The sequence below is a fragment of the Oncorhynchus gorbuscha genome, linkage group LG22, assembly GCF_021184085.1.
Source record: "Oncorhynchus gorbuscha isolate QuinsamMale2020 ecotype Even-year linkage group LG22, OgorEven_v1.0, whole genome shotgun sequence".
In the NCBI taxonomy this organism is placed as follows: Eukaryota; Metazoa; Chordata; class Actinopteri; order Salmoniformes; family Salmonidae; genus Oncorhynchus; species Oncorhynchus gorbuscha.
The window spans coordinates 32,918,511-32,941,775 of NC_060194.1; the positions used below are offsets into that span (position 1 = coordinate 32,918,511).

Below are 23,265 nucleotides of genomic sequence, written 5' to 3' on the forward strand. Positions count from 1 at the left end.
ATATCATATACAGATAAATACTGAGCAGGCTGGACCTAAACTGTAAAAGCTGTCTGTTCAACGGAAACAGACTATAAAAAGGCTAAATAATACGAACCGTTCTCTGGTTGAGGAGCATTATCCTCCAGTTCCTGTGTTTTCTTTGCCAGTTCTTTGATCTTCTCATCCAGCAACTTTTGGAGCTCTGAAAGACAAGGACAAATCATGACAGGATCAATGCTAACATATGTATATCTTTCAAAACAAACATGATTTGCCATGAATAATGCGCGGCAACAGGGATACTCACCATTGATCTTAGTTGCAGAAGTCACAGTTCTCTTCTTTAGATCGTCTACCTCATTAGTCAGGGTCCATACCTCAAGAACTGATAGAACACATTGAAATGAGCTGAGTAGTATTCTGAATCAGAAAGATAAACGAGACTACTCGCCTCATTCATCAGTGGGCACTGATGTGTATTCATCTGCTCACCGAGTTTGTCGTTGTATCCAGTTACATTGTCCAGTTTATTCATTGCAGAACCAAGCTTATCTTGCAGATCTGTGAGAGACCAACACAAATCAGCTGTTGACTAGGTTCTATTGAATAGGGTTCATATCATTTAGATCACTCAGTGTCATCAGCAAAAGGTAGAGAGAGGTGAAGCTCACTGTCATATCGGTCCTGGAGTCCAGAGCACTGTGCATCCTTATCGCCCAGCCTCTTCTCCAGGTCTGGTTTGAGAAAACAATATTAGACAGATGAGATGCGTGCTTCTGTTTCTTTACCTGTAGTTATGATTCAAGCAGCTTTGCTCATCAAGCGTCTAGTTACACAAGCTGGTGAACCAGACTAATATCAGAAGGACCTGATCTTGGCTTACCTTTGTTCTGGGCCTGACATCTGGCGCTCTCTTCCTCTCTGGCCTCTAGTTGTTCCTGAAGCACTGTAATTGAAGTACTAATGTTAGCATACTGCTACATATACTCAGTACATCATGATGACTATACATAACAATTTCCCCAAACCCATTTCTTTTTAACACTTTTCAACATGTGAGATTTTAATGATCATACATAAGTGGAACATGAGACAAAATAGACAAACCAGAGATTTCTGATGCAGTGTCATCTTTGCCTTTTGAAGCTTCAATCTGTATCTCATTCATTTGTTTCTGTAGTTCAATGATCTTCAGAACTGAAATAACAGAACAAAAAGGCACTGCGTAATACAATACTAACATCAAATCATTGTATTCAACCTTTTAGAAGATTATAAATGTTTAATGACTTCTAATGACTACTCTTGTCAACATACTCTGTTCTGCATTTTTGGCATCTACAGCCCTCAGTTGTGTAGTGTTTTCTTCAAGCTGCTTGCTCTTCTGCTTCAGTAGACTCTGTAGATCTGAGGAGGAAAGATATTTATTACAGCAGAGTCGGAAAGTACAGCCTTATTCTAAAATGGATTACATCATTTTCCCCTCTCATCAGTCTACACACAGTACCCCATAATGACAAAGCAAAAACTGGTTTTGAGAATTTTTTGCATATTTATTTAAAATATATATAATAATGACATATCATATTTACATAAGTATTCAGACCCTTTACGCAGTACTTTGTTGAAACACATTTGGCAGCGATTACAGCCTCGAGTCTTTGTGGGTACGACGTTACAAGCTTGGCACACCTGTATTTGGGGAGTTTCTCCCATTCTTGTCTGCAGATCCCCTCAAGCTCTGTCAGGTTGGATGAGGAGCGTCGCTGCACAACTATTTTCAGGTCTCTCCAGATATGTTCGATCGGGTTCAAGTCCGGGCTCTGGCTGGGCCACTCAAGGACATTCAGAGACTTGTCACAAAGCCACTCCTGCGTTGTCTTGGCTGTGTGCTTAGGGTCGTTGTCCTGTTGGAAGCTGAACCTTTGCCCTAATCTGGAGGTCCTGAGCTCTCTGGACAGGATTTCATCAAGGATCTCTCTGTACTTTGAGCCATTCATCTTTCACTCAATCCTGACTAGTCTCCCTGCCACTGAAAAACATCCCCACAGCATGATGCTGCCACCACCACGCTTCACCGTATGGATGGTATTGGCCAGATGATGAGCGGTGCCTGGTTTCCTCCAGACATGACACTTGGCATTCAGAACAAGAGTTCAATATTGGTTTCATCAGACCAGAAAATATTGTTTCTCATGGTCTGACAGTCCTGTCATGTGCCTTTTTATTGAGGAGTGGCTTCCGTCTGGCCATACTACCAAAAAGGCCTCATTGGTGGAGTGCTGCAGAGATGGTTTTCCTTCTGGAAGTGTCACCCATCTCCACAAAGGCTCTTCTCCCCCGATAGCTCAGTTTGGCCGGGAGGCCAGCTCTTGGAAGAGTCTTGGTGGTTACAAACTTCTTCAATTTAAGAACGATGGAGGCCACTGTGGGGATCTTCAATGCTGTAGAAATGTTTTGGTGCCCTTCGCCAGATCTGTGCCTTGACGACAACCCTGTCTCGGAGCTCTACGGACAATTCCTTCGACCTCATGGCTGCTCTGCTCTGACATGCACTGTCAACTGTGGGTCATTATATAGATAGGTGTGTGCCTTTCCAAATCATGTCCAATCAATTGAATTTACCACAGTTGGACTCCAGTCAAGTTGTAGAAACATCAAGGATGATCAATGGAAACAGGATGCACCTGAGCTCAATTTCTAGTCTCACAGCAAAGAGTCTGAATACTTATGTCAATAAGGTATTTCAATTTTACATTTGTAATAGATTTGCAAAAATTCAAAAAAAAATGTTTCTCTTTGTCATTATGGTTTAATCTGTAGATTGATGAGGAGCATTTTTTTATTTAATCCATTTTAGAATAAGGCTGTAATGTAACAAAATATGGGAAAAGTGAGGGAGTCTGAATACTTTCCGAATACACTGTATCTTACCAATTATAATCTCCCCTGTGTTAAGATAGCATCCACTTTAAACTAAATGTTTCCCTTCGCATCAACCCAACAAGACGTTCAATAGTATTTTAATTAAACAAAATGTACCTTCCATCTTGTCAGCACTTGTCCGTTTGAGCTCTGATAATGTTCTTTCTAACTCTGTCAGTTTGTTACGAAGTCCCATGATCTCTGCAACTGAAAAATAAAAGCATGCCACTGGATGAAGCATTCAAAAACAGAAGTCACCCTCCAAATAATTGAGAAATAATGAATTTGTAGATTATAGATAAACTCCTTGAAACATGCTTGACAACTTACTGAGTTGTGGAATTCTACTGTCAGTTTCTTTCAGCTCGTTTCTCTTTTCATTCAGCTGGTCTCTCATCTCCTGTAGCTGATTCTCTAGCTCTGAGACACACATTATTTCAAATGTTATCCTCTTTCCACCACAAAGTTTTCTATTACACCGTATGCCTACAGAAAAGCTCTTAATGGTAAATATAAGGATAATAAACGTTCCAGCACAATTGTAAGAGTACTGAGGATAATGACAAATTACAATGGCGCTCACCAGCAATCTTGGCCTCAGATGACTGATTTAACTCTAACTCTTGCCTCTGCAATCTTGTCACTTGATTTTGGAGTGCAATGATCTGCAGAACTAAATGAGCAGGGATATGCAGGATGTCACAACATTCAACATTTGAAGTAATGTAGAAAATTCAAATCACGTTTGCAGCCAACCCTGAAATGATAAGGCTTTTCACACTCACTCTGTTTACAGTTGCCATTGTTCTTCTCCTCGATTGTGGCAATCAATGCATCCAGTTCATTCTCAAGTGCTGTGGACAAGAATAATTGAAGAGCTTGAATGTTACAAGTATAATGGGATTTGAAAACTTCATGAATGGGCTAAATGCAGTGTATTGTCATCACACCATCCTATATGTCTACCAGTGAAGGACTATCCCTCTGAGGATAGTATTGTTATTGGTCTAATGTGCTGAACACATAGAGACTCCTATGTTCTTCAGAACGCCTGCTACTCACCAGCAATCTGGTCAAAGTTTATCCCATTGCTAACTCCTTTCTGCAGGTTCAAGATCTCATTCTGTATTGCAATGATCCTTAGAACTGCAACAAACAAACAGCTTAACAATTTGAGGAATATCATATACAGATAAATACTGAGCAGACTGGACCTAAACTGTAAAAGCTGTCTGTTCAATGGAAAACAGACTATATAAAGGCAAAATAATACGAACCGTTCTCTGGTTGAGGAGCGTTATCCTCTAGTTCCTGTGTTTTCTTTGCCAGTTCTTTGATCTTCTCGTCCAGCAACTTTTGGAGCTCTGAAAGACAAGGACAAATCATGACAGGATCAATGCTAACATATGTATATCTTTCAAAACAAACATGATTTTCCATGAATAATGCGCGGCAACAGGGATACTCACCATTGATCTTAGTTGCAGAAGTCACAGTTCTCTTCTTTAGATCGTCTACCTCATTAGTCAGGGTCCATACCTCAAGAACTGATAGAACACATTGAAATGAGCTGAGTAGTATTCTGAATCAGAAAGATAAACGAGACTACTCGCCTCATTCATCAGTGGGCACTGATGTGTATTCATCTGCTCACCGAGTTTGTCGTTGTATCCAGTTACATTGTCCAGTTTATTCATTGCAGAACCAAGCTTATCTTGCAGATCTGTGAGAGACCAACAAATCAGCTGTTGACTAGGTTCTTTTGAATAGGGTTCATATCATTTAGATCACTCAGTGTCATCAGCAAAAGGTAGAGAGAGGTGAAGCTCACTGTCATATCGGTCCTGGAGTCCAGAGCACTGTGCATCCTTATCGCCCAGCCTCTTCTCCAGGTCTGGTTTGAGAAAACAATATTAGACAGATGAGATGCGTGCTTCTGTTTCTTTACCTGTAGTTATGATTCAAGCAGCTTTGCTCATCAAGCGTCTAGTTACACAAGCTGGTGAACCAGACTAATATCAGAAGGACCTGATCTTGGCTTACCTTTGTTCTGGGCCTGACATCTGGCGCTCTCTTCCTCTCTGGCCTCTAGTTGTTCCTGAAGCGCTGTAATTGAAGTACTAATGTTAGCATACTGCTACATATACTCGGTACATCATGATGACTATACATAACAATTTCCCCAAACCCATTTCTTTTTAACACTTTTCAACATGTGAGATTTTAATGATCATACATAAGTGGAACATGAGACAAAATAGACAAACCAGAGATTTCTGATGCAGTTTCATCTTTGCCTTTTGAAGCTTCAATCTGTATCTCATTCATTTGTTTCTGTAGTTCAATGATCTTCAGAACTGAAATAACAGAACAAAAAGGCACTGTGTAATACAATACTAACATCAAATCATTGTATTCGACCTTTTAGAAGATTATAAATGTTTAATGACTTCTAATGACTACTCTTGTCAACATACTCTGTTCTGCATTTTTGGCATCTACAGCCCTCAGTTGTGTAGTGTTTTCTTCAAGCTGCTTGCTCTTCTGCTTCAGTAGACTCTGTAGATCTGAGGAGGAAAGATATTTATTACAGCGGAGTCGGAAAGTACAGCCTTAATCTAAAATGGATTACATAATTTTCCCCTCTCATCAGTCTACACACAGTACCCCATAATGACAAAGCAAAAACTGGTTTTGAGAATTTTTTGCATATTTAAAAAAATATATATATAATAATGACATATCATATATACATAAGTATTCAGACCCTTTACTCAGTACTTTGTTGAAACACCTTTGGCAGCGATTACAGCCTCGAGTCTTTGTGGGTACGACGCTACAAGCTTGGCACACCTGTATTTTGGGAGTTTCTCCCATTCTTGTCTGCAGATCCCCTCAAGCTCTGTCAGGTTGGATGAGGAGCGTCGCTGCACAACTATTTTCAGGTCTCTCCAGATATGTTTGATCGGGTTCAAGTCCGGGCTCTGGCTGGGCCACTCAAGGACATTCAGAGACTTGTCACAAAGCCACTCCTGCGTTGTTTTGGCTGTGTGCTTAGGGTCGTTGTCCTGTTGGAAACTGAACCTTTGCCCTAATCTGGAGGTCCTGAGCACTCTGGACAGGATTTCATCAAGGATCTCTCTGTACTTTGAGCCATTCATCCTTCACTCAATCCTGACTAGTCTCCCTGCCACTGAAAAACATCCCCACAGCATGATGCTGCCACCACCACGCTTCACTGTATGGATGGTATTGGCCAGATGATGAGCGGTGCCTGGTTTCCTCCAGACATGACACTTGGCATTCAGAACAAGAGTTCAATATTGGTTTCATCAGACCAGAAAATATTGTTTCTCATGGTCTGACAGTCCTGTCATGTGCCTTTTTATTGAGGAGTGGCTTCCGTCTGGCCATACTACCAAAAAGGCCTCATTGGTGGTGCTGCAGAGATGGCTTTCCTTCTGGAAGTGTCGCCCATCTCCACAAAGGCTCTTCTCCCCCGATAGCTCAGTTTGGCCGGGAGGCCAGCTCTTGGAAGAGTCTTGGTGGTTACAAACTTCTTCAATTTAAGAACGATGGAGGCCACTGTGGGGATCTCCAATGCTGTAGAAATGTTTTGGTGCCCTTCGCCAGATCTGTGCCTTGACGACAACCCTGTCTCGGAGCTCTACGGACAATTCCTTCGACCTCATGGCTTAGTTTCTGCTCTGACATGCACTGTCAACTGTGGGTCATTATATAGATAAGTGTGTGCCTTTCCAAATCATGTCTAATCAATTGAATTTACCACAGTTGGACTCCAGTCAAGTTGTAGAAACATCAAGGATGATCAATGGAAACAGGATGCACCTGATCTCAATTTCTAGTCTCACAGCAAAGGGTCTGAATACTTATGTCAATAAGGTATTTCAGTTTTACATTTGTAATAGATTTGCAAATATTCAAAAAAAAATGTTTCTCTTTGTCATTATGGGTTCATCTGTAGATTGATGAGGAGCATTTTTTGATTTAATCCATTTTAGAATAAGGCTGTAACGTAACAAAATATGGGAAAAGTGAGGGAGTCTGAATACTTTCTGAATACACTGTATCTTACCAATTATAATCTCCCTGTGTTAAGATAGCATCCACTTTAAACTAAATGTTTCCCTTCGCATCAACCCAACAAGACGTTCAATAGTATTTTAATTAAACAAAATGTACCTTCCATCTTGTCAGCACTTGTCCGTTTGAGCTCTGATAATGTTCTTTCTAACTCTGTCAGTTTGTTACGAAGTCCCATGGTCTCTGCAACTGAAAAATAAAAGCATGCCACTGGATGAAGCATTCAAAAACAGAAGTCACCCTCCAAATAATTGAGAAATAATGAACTTGTAGATTATAGATAAACTCCTTGAAACATGCTTGACAACTTACTGAGTTGTGGAATTCTACTGTCAGTTTCTTTCAGCTCGTTTCTCTTTTCATTCAGCTGGTCTCTCGTCTCCTGTAGCTGATTCTTTAGCTCTGAGACACACATTATTTCAAATGTTATCCTCTTTCCACCACAAAGTTTTCTATTACACCGTATGCCTACAGAAAAGCTCTTAATGGTAAATATAAGGATAATAAAAGTTCCAGCACAATTGTAAGAGTACTGAGGAGAAAGACAAATTACAATGGCACTCACCAGCAATCTTGGCCTCAGATGACTGATTTAACTCTAACTCTTGCCTCTGCAATCTTGTCACTTGATTTTGGAGTGCAATGATCTGCAGAACTAAATGAGCAGGGATATGCAGGATGTCACAATATTCAACATTTGAAGTAATGTAGAAAATTCAAATCACGTTTGCAGCCAACCCTGAAATGATAAGGCTTTTCACACTCACTCTGTTTACAGTTGCCATTGTTCTTCTCCTCGATTGTGGCAATCAATGCATCCAGTTCATTCTCAAGTGCTGTGGACAAGAATAATTGAAAATCTTGAATGTTACAAATATAATGGGATTTGAAAACTTCAACAATGGGCTAAATGCAGTGTATTGTCATCACACCATCCTATATGTCTACCAGTGAAGGACTATCCCTCTGAGGATAGTATTGTTATTGGTCTAATGTGCTGAACACATAGAGACTCCTATGTTCTTCAGAACGCCTGCTACTCACCAGCAATCTGGTCAAAGTTTATCCCATTGCTAACTCCTTTCTGCAGGTTCAAGATCTCATTCTGTATTGCAATGATCCTTAGAACTGCAACAAACAAACAGCTTAACAATTTGAGGAATATCATATACAGATAAATACTGAGCAGGCTGGACCTAAACTGTAAAAGCTGTCTGTTCAATGGAAAACAGACTATAAAAAGGCTAAATAATACGAACCGTTCTCTGGTTGAGGAGCATTATCCTCTAGTTCCTGTGTTTTCTTTGCCAGTTCTTTGATCTTCTCGTCCAGCAACTTTTGGAGCTCTGAAAGACAAGGACAAATCATGACAGGATCAATGCTAACATATGTATATCTTTCAAAACAAACATGATTTGCCATGAATAATGCGCGGCAACAGGGATACTCACCATTGATCTTAGTTGCAGAAGTCACAGTTCTCTTCTTTAGATCGTCTACCTCATTAGTCAGGGTCCATACCTCAAGAACTGATAGAACACATTGAAATGAGCTGAGTAGTATTCTGAATCAGAAAGATAAACGAGACTACTCGCCTCATTCATCAGTGGGCACTGATGTGTATTCATCTGCTCACCGAGTTTGTCGTTGTATCCAGTTACATTGTCCAGTTTATTCATTGCAGAACCAAGCTTATCTTGCAGATCTGTGAGAGACCAACACAAATCAGCTGTTGACTAGGTTCTATTGAATAGGGTTCATATCATTTAGATCACTCAGTGTCATCAGCAAAAGGTAGAGAGAGGTGAAGCTCACTGTCATATCGGTCCTGGAGTCCAGAGCACTGTGCATCCTTATCGCCCAGCCTCTTCTCCAGGTCTGGTTTGAGAAAACAATATTAGACAGATGAGATGCGTGCTTCTGTTTCTTTACCTGTAGTTATGATTCAAGCAGCTTTGCTCATCAAGCGTCTAGTTACACAAGCTGGTGAACCAGACTAATATCAGAAGGACCTGATCTTGGCTTACCTTTGTTCTGGGCCTGACATCTGGCGCTCTCTTCCTCTCTGGCCTCTAGTTGTTCCTGAAGCGCTGTAATTGAAGTACTAATGTTAGCATACTGCTACATATACTCGGTACATCATGATGACTATACATAACAATTTCCCCAAACCCATTTCTTTTTAACACTTTTCAACATGTGAGATTTTAATGATCATACATAAGTGGAACATGAGACAAAATAGACAAACCAGAGATTTCTGATGCAGTTTCATCTTTGCCTTTTGAAGCTTCAATCTGTATCTCATTCATTTGTTTCTGTAGTTCAATGATCTTCAGAACTGAAATAACAGAACAAAAAGGCACTGTGTAATACAATACTAACATCAAATCATTGTATTCGACCTTTTAGAAGATTATAAATGTTTAATGACTTCTAATGACTACTCTTGTCAACATACTCTGTTCTGCATTTTTGGCATCTACAGCCCTCAGTTGTGTAGTGTTTTCTTCAAGCTGCTTGCTCTTCTGCTTCAGTAGACTCTGTAGATCTGAGGAGGAAAGATATTTATTACAGCGGAGTCGGAAAGTACAGCCTTAATCTAAAATGGATTACATAATTTTCCCCTCTCATCAGTCTACACACAGTACCCCATAATGACAAAGCAAAAACTGGTTTTGAGAATTTTTTGCATATTTAAAAAAAAATATATATATAATAATGACATATCATATATACATAAGTATTCAGACCCTTTACTCAGTACTTTGTTGAAACACCTTTGGCAGCGATTACAGCCTCGAGTCTTTGTGGGTACGACGCTACAAGCTTGGCACACCTGTATTTTGGGAGTTTCTCCCATTCTTGTCTGCAGATCCCCTCAAGCTCTGTCAGGTTGGATGAGGAGCGTCGCTGCACAACTATTTTCAGGTCTCTCCAGATATGTTTGATCGGGTTCAAGTCCGGGCTCTGGCTGGGCCACTCAAGGACATTCAGAGACTTGTCACAAAGCCACTCCTGCGTTGTTTTGGCTGTGTGCTTAGGGTCGTTGTCCTGTTGGAAACTGAACCTTTGCCCTAATCTGGAGGTCCTGAGCACTCTGGACAGGATTTCATCAAGGATCTCTCTGTACTTTGAGCCATTCATCCTTCACTCAATCCTGACTAGTCTCCCTGCCACTGAAAAACATCCCCACAGCATGATGCTGCCACCACCACGCTTCACTGTATGGATGGTATTGGCCAGATGATGAGCGGTGCCTGGTTTCCTCCAGACATGACACTTGGCATTCAGAACAAGAGTTCAATATTGGTTTCATCAGACCAGAAAATATTGTTTCTCATGGTCTGACAGTCCTGTCATGTGCCTTTTTATTGAGGAGTGGCTTCCGTCTGGCCATACTACCAAAAAGGCCTCATTGGTGGTGCTGCAGAGATGGCTTTCCTTCTGGAAGTGTCGCCCATCTCCACAAAGGCTCTTCTCCCCGATAGCTCAGTTTGGCCGGGAGGCCAGCTCTTGGAAGAGTCTTGGTGGTTACAAACTTCTTCAATTTAAGAACGATGGAGGCCACTGTGGGGATCTCCAATGCTGTAGAAATGTTTTGGTGCCCTTCGCCAGATCTGTGCCTTGACGACAACCCTGTCTCGGAGCTCTACGGACAATTCCTTCGACCTCATGGCTTAGTTTCTGCTCTGACATGCACTGTCAACTGTGGGTCATTATATAGATAAGTGTGTGCCTTTCCAAATCATGTCTAATCAATTGAATTTACCACAGTTGGACTCCAGTCAAGTTGTAGAAACATCAAGGATGATCAATGGAAACAGGATGCACCTGATCTCAATTTCTAGTCTCACAGCAAAGGGTCTGAATACTTATGTCAATAAGGTATTTCAGTTTTACATTTGTAATAGATTTGCAAATATTCAAAAAAAAATGTTTCTCTTTGTCATTATGGGTTCATCTGTAGATTGATGAGGAGCATTTTTTGATTTAATCCATTTTAGAATAAGGCTGTAACGTAACAAAATATGGGAAAAGTGAGGGAGTCTGAATACTTTCTGAATACACTGTATCTTACCAATTATAATCTCCCCTGTGTTAAGATAGCATCCACTTTAAACTAAATGTTTCCCTTCGCATCAACCCAACAAGACGTTCAATAGTATTTTAATTAAACAAAATGTACCTTCCATCTTGTCAGCACTTGTCCGTTTGAGCTCTGATAATGTTCTTTCTAACTCTGTCAGTTTGTTACGAAGTCCCATGGTCTCTGCAACTGAAAAATAAAAGCATGCCACTGGATGAAGCATTCAAAAACAGAAGTCACCCTCCAAATAATTGAGAAATAATGAACTTGTAGATTATAGATAAACTCCTTGAAACATGCTTGACAACTTACTGAGTTGTGGAATTCTACTGTCAGTTTCTTTCAGCTCGTTTCTCTTTTCATTCAGCTGGTCTCTCGTCTCCTGTAGCTGATTCTTTAGCTCTGAGACACACATTATTTCAAATGTTATCCTCTTTCCACCACAAAGTTTTCTATTACACCGTATGCCTACAGAAAAGCTCTTAATGGTAAATATAAGGATAATAAAAGTTCCAGCACAATTGTAAGAGTACTGAGGAGAAAGACAAATTACAATGGCACTCACCAGCAATCTTGGCCTCAGATGACTGATTTAACTCTAACTCTTGCCTCTGCAATCTTGTCACTTGATTTTGGAGTGCAATGATCTGCAGAACTAAATGAGCAGGGATATGCAGGATGTCACAATATTCAACATTTGAAGTAATGTAGAAAATTCAAATCACGTTTGCAGCCAACCCTGAAATGATAAGGCTTTTCACACTCACTCTGTTTACAGTTGCCATTGTTCTTCTCCTCGATTGTGGCAATCAATGCATCCAGTTCATTCTCAAGTGCTGTGGACAAGAATAATTGAAAATCTTGAATGTTACAAATATAATGGGATTTGAAAACTTCAACAATGGGCTAAATGCAGTGTATTGTCATCACACCATCCTATATGTCTACCAGTGAAGGACTATCCCTCTGAGGATAGTATTGTTATTGGTCTAATGTGCTGAACACATAGAGACTCCTATGTTCTTCAGAACGCCTGCTACTCACCAGCAATCTGGTCAAAGTTTATCCCATTGCTAACTCCTTTCTGCAGGTTCAAGATCTCATTCTGTATTGCAATGATCCTTAGAACTGCAACAAACAAACAGCTTAACAATTTGAGGAATATCATATACAGATAAATACTGAGCAGGCTGGACCTAAACTGTAAAAGCTGTCTGTTCAATGGAAAACAGACTATAAAAAGGCTAAATAATACGAACCGTTCTCTGGTTGAGGAGCATTATCCTCTAGTTCCTGTGTTTTCTTTGCCAGTTCTTTGATCTTCTCGTCCAGCAACTTTTGGAGCTCTGAAAGACAAGGACAAATCATGACAGGATCAATGCTAACATATGTATATCTTTCAAAACAAACATGATTTGCCATGAATAATGCGCGGCAACAGGGATACTCACCATTGATCTTAGTTGCAGAAGTCACAGTTCTCTTCTTTAGATCGTCTACCTCATTAGTCAGGGTCCATACCTCAAGAACTGATAGAACACATTGAAATGAGCTGAGTAGTATTCTGAATCAGAAAGATAAACGAGACTACTCGCCTCATTCATCAGTGGGCACTGATGTGTATTCATCTGCTCACCGAGTTTGTCGTTGTATCCAGTTACATTGTCCAGTTTATTCATTGCAGAACCAAGCTTATCTTGCAGATCTGTGAGAGACCAACACAAATCAGCTGTTGACTAGGTTCTATTGAATAGGGTTCATATCATTTAGATCACTCAGTGTCATCAGCAAAAGGTAGAGAGAGGTGAAGCTCACTGTCATATCGGTCCTGGAGTCCAGAGCACTGTGCATCCTTATCGCCCAGCCTCTTCTCCAGGTCTGGTTTGAGAAAACAATATTAGACAGATGAGATGCGTGCTTCTGTTTCTTTACCTGTAGTTATGATTCAAGCAGCTTTGCTCATCAAGCGTCTAGTTACACAAGCTGGTGAACCAGACTAATATCAGAAGGACCTGATCTTGGCTTACCTTTGTTCTGGGCCTGACATCTGGCGCTCTCTTCCTCTCTGGCCTCTAGTTGTTCCTGAAGCGCTGTAATTGAAGTACTAATGTTAGCATAATGCTACATATACTCGGTACATCATGATGACTATACATAACAATTTCCCCAAACCCATTTCTTTTTAACACTTTTCAACATGTGAGATTTTAATGATCATACATAAGTGGAACATGAGACAAAATAGACAAACCAGAGATTTCTGATGCAGTTTCATCTTTGCCTTTTGAAGCTTCAATCTGTATCTCATTCATTTGTTTCTGTAGTTCAATGATCTTCAGAACTGAAATAACAGAACAAAAAGGCACTGTGTAATACAATACTAACATCAAATCATTGTATTCAACCTTTTAGAAGATTATAAATGTTTAATGACTTCTAATGACTACTCTTGTCAACATACTCTGTTCTGCATTTTTGGCATCTACAGCCCTCAGTTGTGTAGTGTTTTCTTCAAGCTGCTTGCTCTTCTGCTTCAGTAGACTCTGTAGATCTGAGGAGGAAAGATATTTATTACAGTGGAGTTCGGAAAGTACAGCCTTGATCTAAAATGGATTACATAATTTTCCCTTCTCATCAGTCTACACACAGTACCCCATAATGACAAAGCAAAAACTGGTTTTGAGAATTTTTTGCATATTTAAAAAAATATATATATAATAATGACATATCATATTTACATAAGTATTCAGACCCTTTACTCAGTACTTTGTTGAAACACCTTTGGCAGCGATTACAGCCTCGAGTTTTTGTGGGTACGACGCCACAAGCTTGGCACACCTGTATTTGGGGAGTTTCTCCCATTCTTGTCTGCAGATCCCCTCAAGCTCTGTCAGGTTGGATGAGGAGCGTCGCTGCACAACTATTTTCAGGTCTCTCCAGATATGTTCGATCGGGTTCAAGTCCGGGCTCTGGCTGGGCCACTCAAGGACATTCAGAGACTTGTCACAAAGCCACTCCTGCGTCGTCTTGGCTGTGTGCTTAGGGTCGTTGTCCTGTTGGAAGCTGAACCTTTGCCCTAATCTGGAGGTCCTGAGCTCTCTGGACAGGATTTCATCAAGGATCTCTCTGTACTTTGAGCCATTCATCTTTCACTCAATCCTGACTAGTCTCCCTGCCACTGAAGTCGCTCTGGATAAGAGCGTCTGCTAAATGACTTAAATGTAAATGTAAATGTAAAAACATCCCCACAGCATGATGCTGCCACCACCACGCTTCACTGTATGGATGGTATTGGCCAGATGATGAGCGGTGCCTGGTTTCCTCCAGACATGACACTTGGCATTCAGAACAAGAGTTCAATATTGGTTTCATCAGACCAGAAAATATTGTTTCTCATGGTCTGACAGTCCTGTCATGTGCCTTTTTATTGAGGAGTGGCTTCCGTCTGGCCATACTACCAAAAAGGCCTCATTGGTGGTGCTGCAGAGATGGTTTTGTTTCTGGAAGTGTCGCCCATCTCCACAAAGGCTCTTCTCCCCCGATAGCTCAGTTTGGCCGGGAGGCCAGCTCTTGGAAGAGTCTTGGTGGTTACAAACTTCTTCAATTTAAGAACGATGGAGGCCACTGTGGGGATCTCCAATGCTGTAGAAATGTTTTGGTGCCCTTCGCCAGATCTGTTACTTGACGACAACCCTGTCTCGGAGCTCTACGGACAATTCCTTCGACCTCATGGCTTAGTTTCTGCTCTGACATGCACTGTCAACTGTGGGTCATTATATAGATTGGTGTGTGCCTTTCCAAATCATGTCTAATCAATTGAATTTACCACAGTTGGACTCCAGTCAAGTTGTAGAAACATCAAGGATGATCAATGGAAACAGGATGCACCTGATCTCAATTTCTAGTCTCACAGCAAAGGGTCTGAATACTTATGTCAATAAGGTATTTCAGTTTTACATTTGTAATAGATTTGCAAAAATTTAAAAAAAAGTTTCTCTTTGTCATTATGGGTTAATCTGTAGATTGATGAGGAGCATTTTTTGATTTAATCCATTTTAGAATAAGGCTGTAACGTAACAAAATATGGGAAAAGTGAGGGAGTCTGAATACTTTCCGAATACACTGTATCTTACCAATTATAATCTCCCCTGTGTTAAGATAGCATCCACTTTAAACTAAATGTTTCCCTTCGCATCAACCCAACAAGACGTTCAATAGTATTTTAATTAAACAAAATGTACCTTCCATCTTGTCAGCACTTGTCCGTTTGAGCTCTGATAATGTTCTTTCTAACTCTGTCAGTTTGTTACGAAGTCCCATGGTCTCTGCAACTGAAAAATAAAAGCATGCCACTGGATGAAGCATTCAAAAACAGAAGTCACCCTCCAAATAATTGAGAAATAATTAACTTGTAGATTATAGATAAACTCCTTGAAACATGCTTGACAACATACTGAGTTGTGGAATTCTACTGTCAGTTTCTTTCAGCTCGTTTCTCTTTTCATTCAGCTGGTCTCTCGTCTCCTGTAGCTGATTCTTTAGCTCTGAGACACACATTATTTCAAATGTTATCCTCTTTCTACCACAAAGTTTTCTATTACACCGTATGCCTACAGAAAAGCTCTTAATGGTAAATATAAGGATAATAAACGTTCCAGCACAATTGTAAGAGTACTGAGGAGAAAGACAAATTACAATGGCACTCACCAGCAATCTTGGCCTCAGATGACTGATTTAACTCTAACTCTTGCCTCTGCAATCTTGTCACTTGATTTTGGAGTGCAATGATCTGCAGAACTAAATGAGCAGGGATATGCAGGATGTCACAAAATTCAACATTTGAAGTAATGTAGAAAATTCAAATCACGTTTGCAGCCAACCCTGAAATGATAAGGCTTTTCACACTCACTCTGTTTACAGTTGCCATTGTTCTTCTCCTCGATTGTGGCAATCAATGCATCCAGTTCATTCTCAAGTGCTGTGGACAAGAATAATTGAAGAGCTTGAATGTTACAAGTATAATGGGATTTGAAAACTTCATGAATGGGCTAAATGCAGTGTATTGTCATCACACCATCCTATATGTCTACCAGTGAAGGACTATCCCTCTGAGGAAACATGATAACTATTGTTATTGGTCTAATGTGCTGAACACATAGAGACTCCTATGTTCTTCAGAACGCCTGCTACTCACCAGCAATCTGGTCAAAGTTTATCCCATTGCTAACTCCTTTCTGCAGGTTCAAGATCTCATTCTGTATTGCAATGATCCTTAGAACTGCAACAAACAAACAGCTTTCAACAATTTGAGGAATATCATATACAGATAAATACTGAGCAGGCTGGACCTAAACTGTAAAAGCTGTCTGTTCAACGGAAAACAGACTATAAAAAGGCTAAATAATACAAACCGTTCTCTGGTTGAGGAGCATTATCCTCCAGTTCCTGTGTTTTCTTTGCCAGTTCTTTGATCTTCTCGTCCAGCAACTTTTGGAGCTCTGAAAGACAAGGACAAATCATGACAGGATCAATGCTAACATATGTATATCTTTCAAAACAAACATGATTTTCCATGAATAATGCGCGGCAACAGGGATACTCACCATTGATCTTAGTTGCAGAAGTCACAGTTCTCTTCTTTAGATCGTCTACCTCATTAGTCAGGGTCCATACCTCAAGAACTGATAGAACACATTGCAATGAGCTGAGTAGTATTCTGAATCAGAAAGATAAATGAGACTACTCGCCTCATTCATCAGTGGGCACTGATGTGTATTCATCTGCTCACCGAGTTTGTCGTTGTATCCAGTTACATTGTCCAGTTTATTCATTGCAGAACCAAGCTTTTCTTGCAGATCTGTGAGAGACCAATACAAATCAGCTGTTTACTAGGTTCTATTGAATAGGGTTCATATCATTTAGATCACTCAGTGTCATCAGCAAAAGGTAGAGAGAGTTGAAGCTCACTGTCATATCGGTCCTGGAGCCCAGAGCACTGTGCATCCTTATCGCCCAGCCTCTTCTCCAGGTCTGGTTTGAGAAAACAATATTAGACTGATCAAATCAAATCCAATTTTATTTGTCACATACACATGGTTAGCAGATGCTAGTGCGAGTGTAGCGAATTGCTTGTGCTTCTAGTTCCGACAATGCAGTAATAACCAACAAGTAATCTAGCTAACAATTCCAAAACTACTACCTTATAGACACAAGTGTAAGGGGATAAAGAATATGAGATGCGTGCTTCTGTTTCTTTACCTGTAGTTATGATTCAAGCAGCGTTGCTCATCAAGCGTCTAGTTACACAAGCTGGTGAACCAGACTAATATCAGAAGGACCTGATCTTGGCTTACCTTTGTTCTGGGCCTGACATCTGGCGCTCTCTTCCTCTCTGGCCTCTAGTTGTTCCTGAAGCGCTGTAATTCAATTACTAATGTTAACATATTATTAGATAAATGAGGTACATATTCAAAGATTGTATGAGTCATATTTTAATAAGTTAATGATATATTAAAAAATCAACAAAATAATGATATATTTATCATGCTTGATGAAGTCCAAACACTCACCAGTAACATCAGCAGCAGTTTCATTGAATTGCTGAGATGCAGCATTTTGTATGTCTCTGAGTTTCCTTTGTAGATGAATAATTTGCATAACTTCGAGTACAAAAAAAAGTAGTGAGTTACAGTATTTTAAAGTGGCACTAAATAAATAAACGTTATCATGGAACTTTTAGATAAGTCTTTGTTCTGTTGAGAACAAGGTAAAAAAGTACTTAAGCAGCATGTCCATTATATTCAAAATATGCAGTGAGCTATTTTGAAAACAGTCGTTGGCTATTTCAGGATACTATCCAATTTGTAAGTCGCTCTGGATAAGAGCGTCTGCTAAATGACTTAAATGTAATGTAAATGTATAGTAACTCACTCAGGTAAGAATTCTTGCTGTCTTTCTTCTTCAGTCTTTTTATGTTCTCCTCAAGCTGCCTCTCGCTTTCCTTAAGCTGTGTTGTCAGCTCTGAGAGATGGAATTTAAAAGGTCATATCACAACCTGAGAAATCTGACTTTATCATCATTAATTCTACTTTGGGCTCTTTTCAATCTGTATCACTGAAGCATTTCAGATTGCGCGCTAGAAATGTAAAGGTCATTTCTGATTGAGCCGACATATGCAGAATTTACCATGAATGCTGACATGAACATTGCCTTTCAATTTCAATCAGTTTTAACTCTGAATTTCAGCAATATGGATTGAATATATCCCTTTATTTCTATTCAGTACCAGTCAAAAGGTTGGACACACCTACTCATTCCAGGGTTTTTCTTTATTTGTACAATTTTCTACATTGTAGAACAATAGTGAAGACAACAAAACTATGAAGTAACACATATGGAATCATGTAGTAACCAAAAAAGTGTTAAACAAATCAAAATATATTTTAGATTTTAGATTATTCAAAGTAGCCAGTCTTTTCCTTGATGATAGCTTTGCACACTCTTGGCATTCTCTCATCCAGCTTGATGAGGCAGTCACCTGGAAATCATTTCAATTAACAGGTGTGCCTTGTTAAAAGTAAATTTATGGAATTTCATTCCTTCTTAATGCGTTTAAGCCAATCAGTTGTGTTGTGACTGTAGTATCTGTGATCTATATCTGTTTGTATTAGTTACTATGCTGTTACTAAGCAGTAATGTATTACGGTAGTGTTATGTTACTACACCTAATAGGAAATGCACATGCGCACTATTTGGCTGGGGCTGTAGAGCACGAGAGGTTTTGACTAAACGAAACAAACTGTACTCCCGTCTCCTGCCTGGTCATTTATCCACAGCACAAATATTACAGTGACAAGGTAGAGGTGATATACAGAAGATAGCCCTATTTGGTAAAAGACCAAGTCCATATTATGGATAGAACCGCTCAAATAAGCAAAGAGAAAGGACAGCCCATTATTACTTTAAGACATGAAGGTCAGACGATCCAGAAAATGTCAAGAACTTTGAAAGTTTCTTCAAGTGCAGTCGCAAAAACCATCGGTTATGATGAAACTCGCTCTCATGAGGACCGCCACAGGAAAGGAAGACCCAGAGTTAAGTTCATTAGAGTTACCAGTCTCAGAAATTGAAGCACGAATAAATGCTTCACAGAGTTCAAGTAAGAGACACATCTCAACATCAACTGTTCTGAGGAGTGAATCTGGCCTTCATGGTCGATTTTCTGCAAAGAAACCACTACTAAAGGACACCAATCAGACTAAGAGACTTGCTTGGACCAAGAAACACGAGCAGTGGAAATCTGTCCTTTGGTCTGACGAATCCAAATGAGAGATTTTTGGTTCCAACCGTTGCTTCTTTGTGAAACGCAGAGTAGGTGAACGGATGGTCTCTGCATGTGTGGTTCCCACCGTGAAGCATGGAGGAGGAGTTCTGATGGTGTGGTGGTGCTGGTGACACTGTCTGTGATTTATTTAGAATTCAAGGCACACTTAACCAGCATGGCTACCACAGCATGGTTACAGCATTCTGCAGCGATACGCCATCCTATCTGGTTTGCTCTTAGTGGGACTATAATTTGACCCAACACACATCCAGGCTGTATAAGGGCTATTAGACCAAAAAGGAGAGTGATGACTGCTGCATCAGATGCACTGGCTCCCACAATCACCCAACCTCAATTCAATTGAGATGGTATGGGATGAGTTGCATCGCAGAGTGATAATAACTGCTCAGCATATGTGGAAACTCCTTCAAGACTGTTGGAAAAGCATTCCAGGTGAAGCTGGTTGAGAGAATGCCCAGTGTGTGCAAAGCTGGCATCAAGGCAAAGGGAGGCTATCTTCAAGAATCTCAAATATAAAATATATTTAGATTTGTTTAACACTTTTTTGATTAGTACATGATTCCAAATGTGCTATTTCATAGTTTTGATGTATTAACTATTATTCTACAATGTAGAAAATAGTAAAAATAAAGAAAAACCCTGGAATGAGTTGGTGTGTCCAAACCTTTGACTGGTACTGTATTAGTTTTATTGATATTACCAGTGATCTTGGCTTCAGGATTTTCTTCTTTTAGCTCTGCTATTCTCTTTTCTATTTCACTTATTTGATTCTCAAGGTTTGACATTTTTGGACCTGAAATTAAAAACGAAATATAATTTAACACTGTGTAACTGTCAGACATTACAAATAAAACATGTTTGTCTCCTGAAGGAAACTGTGTCAGTGGGATGGATCCACTTAGTCTGTTCATCACCCTTTCCACTTTGCTCAACCAGCTTGGCCAACTGCTTCTTCTTATCCTCCAACTGCTTCTCCAGCCCTACTAGAAATATGAAAAAGAAAAGGACCACCTGATAAACGAAGATTTTTACGTAAAAGAGAAGTAACTTGAATCACATTAAAATAGTGAATAGAGATGACACTTACGAACTATCTGGGCTGCGGTTGACTGACTGAGAGCTGACAGCATTCTCTGTAGGTTGACCACCTCACTCTGTAATGTGGTTATCGTCAGAACTAAAAAGTAGAGGGAGAAGGAGATGAAAGACAGTCAATAAAGGTGTTGAGCTCCCATAATTGAATCTTGCCTGAAGTAAACATGACGAGAACTATCATCACACCCACTGGGCACACCATGTCATTTCAACGTGGAGAATTGGGTCATATTTGGGAGATACGTTGATCAATGAGATCCAACCTATTTCACCCACTCAAAAAGACTGCCAAACGTTTGTTGAATTACCAATGTGTTATCACTATGCTTTCAACTATCTTAAAGCACAAACAAATTCCAAAAAAAAATTAATGTCAGATTTTTGGTGTAGATGTCACCTGAATGTGTTATCACTGCGCTTTCAACCATTTAAAAGCACAACAAAGTTCAAATGGGAATACAATGTCAGATATTATGTTTATAACAACTTACTGTGTTATCACGGTGGTTAATCTAGTAGCACAAACAAATAACCTGTTTTGCAGTTAATATTACATTAATGTACATGGTGCAAATGATCAATGCCGTTTCAGATTCTGTACAGATTATTATAGCAATTGTGAAGATTTCCACAGACCTGTGACCCTAAACATGCACGCTTTTTATGATCACATAAGAAGAAATGTATTGTTATAGTAACCTCAAAATGTGGCCATGGATGTCTTACTAATGTTAAGGCTGAATAAATACATACAGTACATCAGTTTTAGGGCATTTACTGTCTTACAAAAGTAGTATTGAATTGTGTTTGGTTGACAACACAACCAAATATCAACATTTAAAGGAGATGTATCTACTGCTTGGATAGATAGATCTGAGCCCCTGGCTGAATCCTATTATTTTAGTTTTTATACTTTTATTTTTTGGTTGAGATGGAGATGTGAATCCAACATACCCAAGAATAGTAAAGCCCCCTTTACTGGCTGAAATAGCTGACCAATCAGCCTGTTGCCAACCCTTAGTAAACGTCTGGAAAAAATTGTGTTTTGACCAGGTATAATGCTATTTCACTGCAACAACAAAAATGGACACTTACACAAATGACTGATGATTGGTTGAGAGAAACTGATGATAAAATTATTGTGGAGGCTGTCTTGTTAGACTTCAGTGCAGCTTTTGACATTATCGATCATAGTCTGATAATGTGGAAATTGAGTAAATTGAGGTGACTAAACTGATTGGTGTAACCCTGGATTGTAAACTGTCATGGTCAAAACATATTGCTACAACAGTACCTAAGATGGGGAGAAGTCTGTCCATAATAAAGCGCAGCTCTGCCTTGACAACGCTATCAACAAGGCAGGTTCTACATGTCCTACGGGCCCTAGTTATTCATTCCTTTTCCATTTTAGTAAGCACGCTTATCCAGAGCAACTTCTTTATTTATTATATATTTTTTACTTTTTAGTGATATCCAATTGGTAGTTGCAGTCTTGTCCCATCGCTGCAACTCCCGTATGGACTCAGTAGAGGCGAAAGTTGAGAGCCATGCGTCCTCTGAAACACGACCCCGCCAAGCCGCACAGATTCTTGACAGACTGTTCACTTAACCAGGAAGCCAGCTGCACCAATATGTCGGAGGAAACACCATACAGCTTGCAACCAAAGTCAGCATGCATGCGCCTGGCCCGCAACAATGAGCACTAGAGCGCAATGGGACAAGGACATCCTGGCCGGCCAAACCGTCCCCTAACCTGGACCAACTGTGCCCCACCTCATGGGTCTCCCGGTCACGGCCGGCTGCGAAACACAGCCTGCGATGCAGTTTCTGAGACCGCTGCACCACTCTGGAGAGCCCCAGAGTAACTTACAGTAGTTGCTCTTGGGGAATCGAACCCACAACTAACATTGCAAGCACCATACTCTACCATCTGAGCTACATCATCACATTACATCATCACAAACCACTTGATTCCTCAATGTACTCAATTACTGTATTGTGTATTGTTTTTCTTCATGGTGATGGAAAGTACAAAACAGTAATGTACATTTAGGAAGACCCAGAGTTACCTCTGCTGCAGAGGATACGTTCATTAGAGTTACCAGCCTCAGAAATTGAAGCCCAAATAAATGCATCAAAGAGTTCAAGTAACAGACGCATCTAAACATGAACTGTTCTGAGGAGACTGTGTGAATCAGGCCTTCATTGTCGAATTAATGCAAAGTAACCACTACTAAAGGACACCAATCAGAAGAAGAGACTTGCTTGGGCCAAGAAACACAAGCAATGGACATTAGACCGATGGAAATCTGTCCTTTGGTCTGATGAGTCCAAATTTGCAATTTTTGGTTCCAACCACTGTGTCTTTGTGAGACACAGAGTAGGTGAATGGATGATCTCTACATGTGTAGTTCCTACCATGAAGCATGGAGGAGGAGGTGTGAGGGTGCTTTGCTGGTGACACTGTCTGTGATTTAGTTAGAATTCAAGGCGCACTGAACCAGCATGGTTACCACAGCATTCTGCAGCAATACTCCATCCCATCTGGTTTGCGCTTAATAGGACTAACATTTATTTTTCAACAGGAAAATGACACAACACCTCCAGGCTGTGTAAGGGCTATTTGACCATGAAGGAGATTGATGGAGTGCTGCATCAGATGACCTGGCCTTCACAATCCCCAGACCTCAAACATGTATATATACACTGCTCAAAAAAATAAAGG

General features: G+C 40.1%; 1 protein-coding gene across 2 annotated transcripts in view; it reads right to left on the reverse strand.

The window, feature by feature from the left end:
- LOC124009386 (putative leucine-rich repeat-containing protein DDB_G0290503) overlaps window positions 1–23,265 on the reverse strand; it is a 36,995-nt gene that overhangs the window by 4,208 nt on the left and 9,522 nt on the right. Inside the window, exons 24-81 of one of the 2 annotated variants that reach the window (XM_046321178.1) lie at window positions 20,533–20,622; window positions 20,360–20,428; window positions 20,146–20,238; window positions 18,032–18,121; window positions 17,671–17,760; window positions 17,455–17,517; window positions 17,069–17,131; window positions 16,890–16,958; window positions 16,705–16,782; window positions 16,513–16,599; window positions 16,296–16,379; window positions 16,011–16,079; window positions 15,809–15,898; window positions 15,556–15,645; window positions 15,343–15,432; window positions 13,563–13,652; window positions 13,353–13,442; window positions 13,129–13,191; window positions 12,917–12,979; window positions 12,738–12,806; window positions 12,553–12,630; window positions 12,361–12,447; window positions 12,146–12,229; window positions 11,869–11,937; window positions 11,667–11,756; window positions 11,414–11,503; window positions 11,201–11,290; window positions 9,473–9,562; window positions 9,263–9,352; window positions 9,039–9,101; window positions 8,827–8,889; window positions 8,648–8,716; window positions 8,463–8,540; window positions 8,271–8,357; window positions 8,056–8,139; window positions 7,779–7,847; window positions 7,577–7,666; window positions 7,324–7,413; window positions 7,111–7,200; window positions 5,385–5,474; window positions 5,175–5,264; window positions 4,951–5,013; window positions 4,739–4,801; window positions 4,562–4,630; window positions 4,377–4,454; window positions 4,185–4,271; window positions 3,970–4,053; window positions 3,693–3,761; window positions 3,491–3,580; window positions 3,238–3,327; window positions 3,025–3,114; window positions 1,300–1,389; window positions 1,090–1,179; window positions 866–928; window positions 654–716; window positions 475–543; window positions 290–367; window positions 98–184 (exon numbers count right to left, since the gene is read on the reverse strand). In XM_046321178.1, coding sequence (XP_046177134.1) covers window positions 98–184; window positions 290–367; window positions 475–543; window positions 654–716; window positions 866–928; window positions 1,090–1,179; window positions 1,300–1,389; window positions 3,025–3,114; window positions 3,238–3,327; window positions 3,491–3,580; window positions 3,693–3,761; window positions 3,970–4,053; window positions 4,185–4,271; window positions 4,377–4,454; window positions 4,562–4,630; window positions 4,739–4,801; window positions 4,951–5,013; window positions 5,175–5,264; window positions 5,385–5,474; window positions 7,111–7,200; window positions 7,324–7,413; window positions 7,577–7,666; window positions 7,779–7,847; window positions 8,056–8,139; window positions 8,271–8,357; window positions 8,463–8,540; window positions 8,648–8,716; window positions 8,827–8,889; window positions 9,039–9,101; window positions 9,263–9,352; window positions 9,473–9,562; window positions 11,201–11,290; window positions 11,414–11,503; window positions 11,667–11,756; window positions 11,869–11,937; window positions 12,146–12,229; window positions 12,361–12,447; window positions 12,553–12,630; window positions 12,738–12,806; window positions 12,917–12,979; window positions 13,129–13,191; window positions 13,353–13,442; window positions 13,563–13,652; window positions 15,343–15,432; window positions 15,556–15,645; window positions 15,809–15,898; window positions 16,011–16,079; window positions 16,296–16,379; window positions 16,513–16,599; window positions 16,705–16,782; window positions 16,890–16,958; window positions 17,069–17,131; window positions 17,455–17,517; window positions 17,671–17,760; window positions 18,032–18,121; window positions 20,146–20,238; window positions 20,360–20,428; window positions 20,533–20,622 — 4,644 coding nt within the window. The remainder of the gene's footprint in view (window positions 1–97; window positions 185–289; window positions 368–474; window positions 544–653; window positions 717–865; window positions 929–1,089; window positions 1,180–1,299; window positions 1,390–3,024; window positions 3,115–3,237; window positions 3,328–3,490; window positions 3,581–3,692; window positions 3,762–3,969; window positions 4,054–4,184; window positions 4,272–4,376; window positions 4,455–4,561; window positions 4,631–4,738; window positions 4,802–4,950; window positions 5,014–5,174; window positions 5,265–5,384; window positions 5,475–7,110; window positions 7,201–7,323; window positions 7,414–7,576; window positions 7,667–7,778; window positions 7,848–8,055; window positions 8,140–8,270; window positions 8,358–8,462; window positions 8,541–8,647; window positions 8,717–8,826; window positions 8,890–9,038; window positions 9,102–9,262; window positions 9,353–9,472; window positions 9,563–11,200; window positions 11,291–11,413; window positions 11,504–11,666; window positions 11,757–11,868; window positions 11,938–12,145; window positions 12,230–12,360; window positions 12,448–12,552; window positions 12,631–12,737; window positions 12,807–12,916; window positions 12,980–13,128; window positions 13,192–13,352; window positions 13,443–13,562; window positions 13,653–15,342; window positions 15,433–15,555; window positions 15,646–15,808; window positions 15,899–16,010; window positions 16,080–16,295; window positions 16,380–16,512; window positions 16,600–16,704; window positions 16,783–16,889; window positions 16,959–17,068; window positions 17,132–17,454; window positions 17,518–17,670; window positions 17,761–18,031; window positions 18,122–20,145; window positions 20,239–20,359; window positions 20,429–20,532; window positions 20,623–23,265) is intronic. The other variant, XM_046321179.1, reaches the window with a different exon arrangement.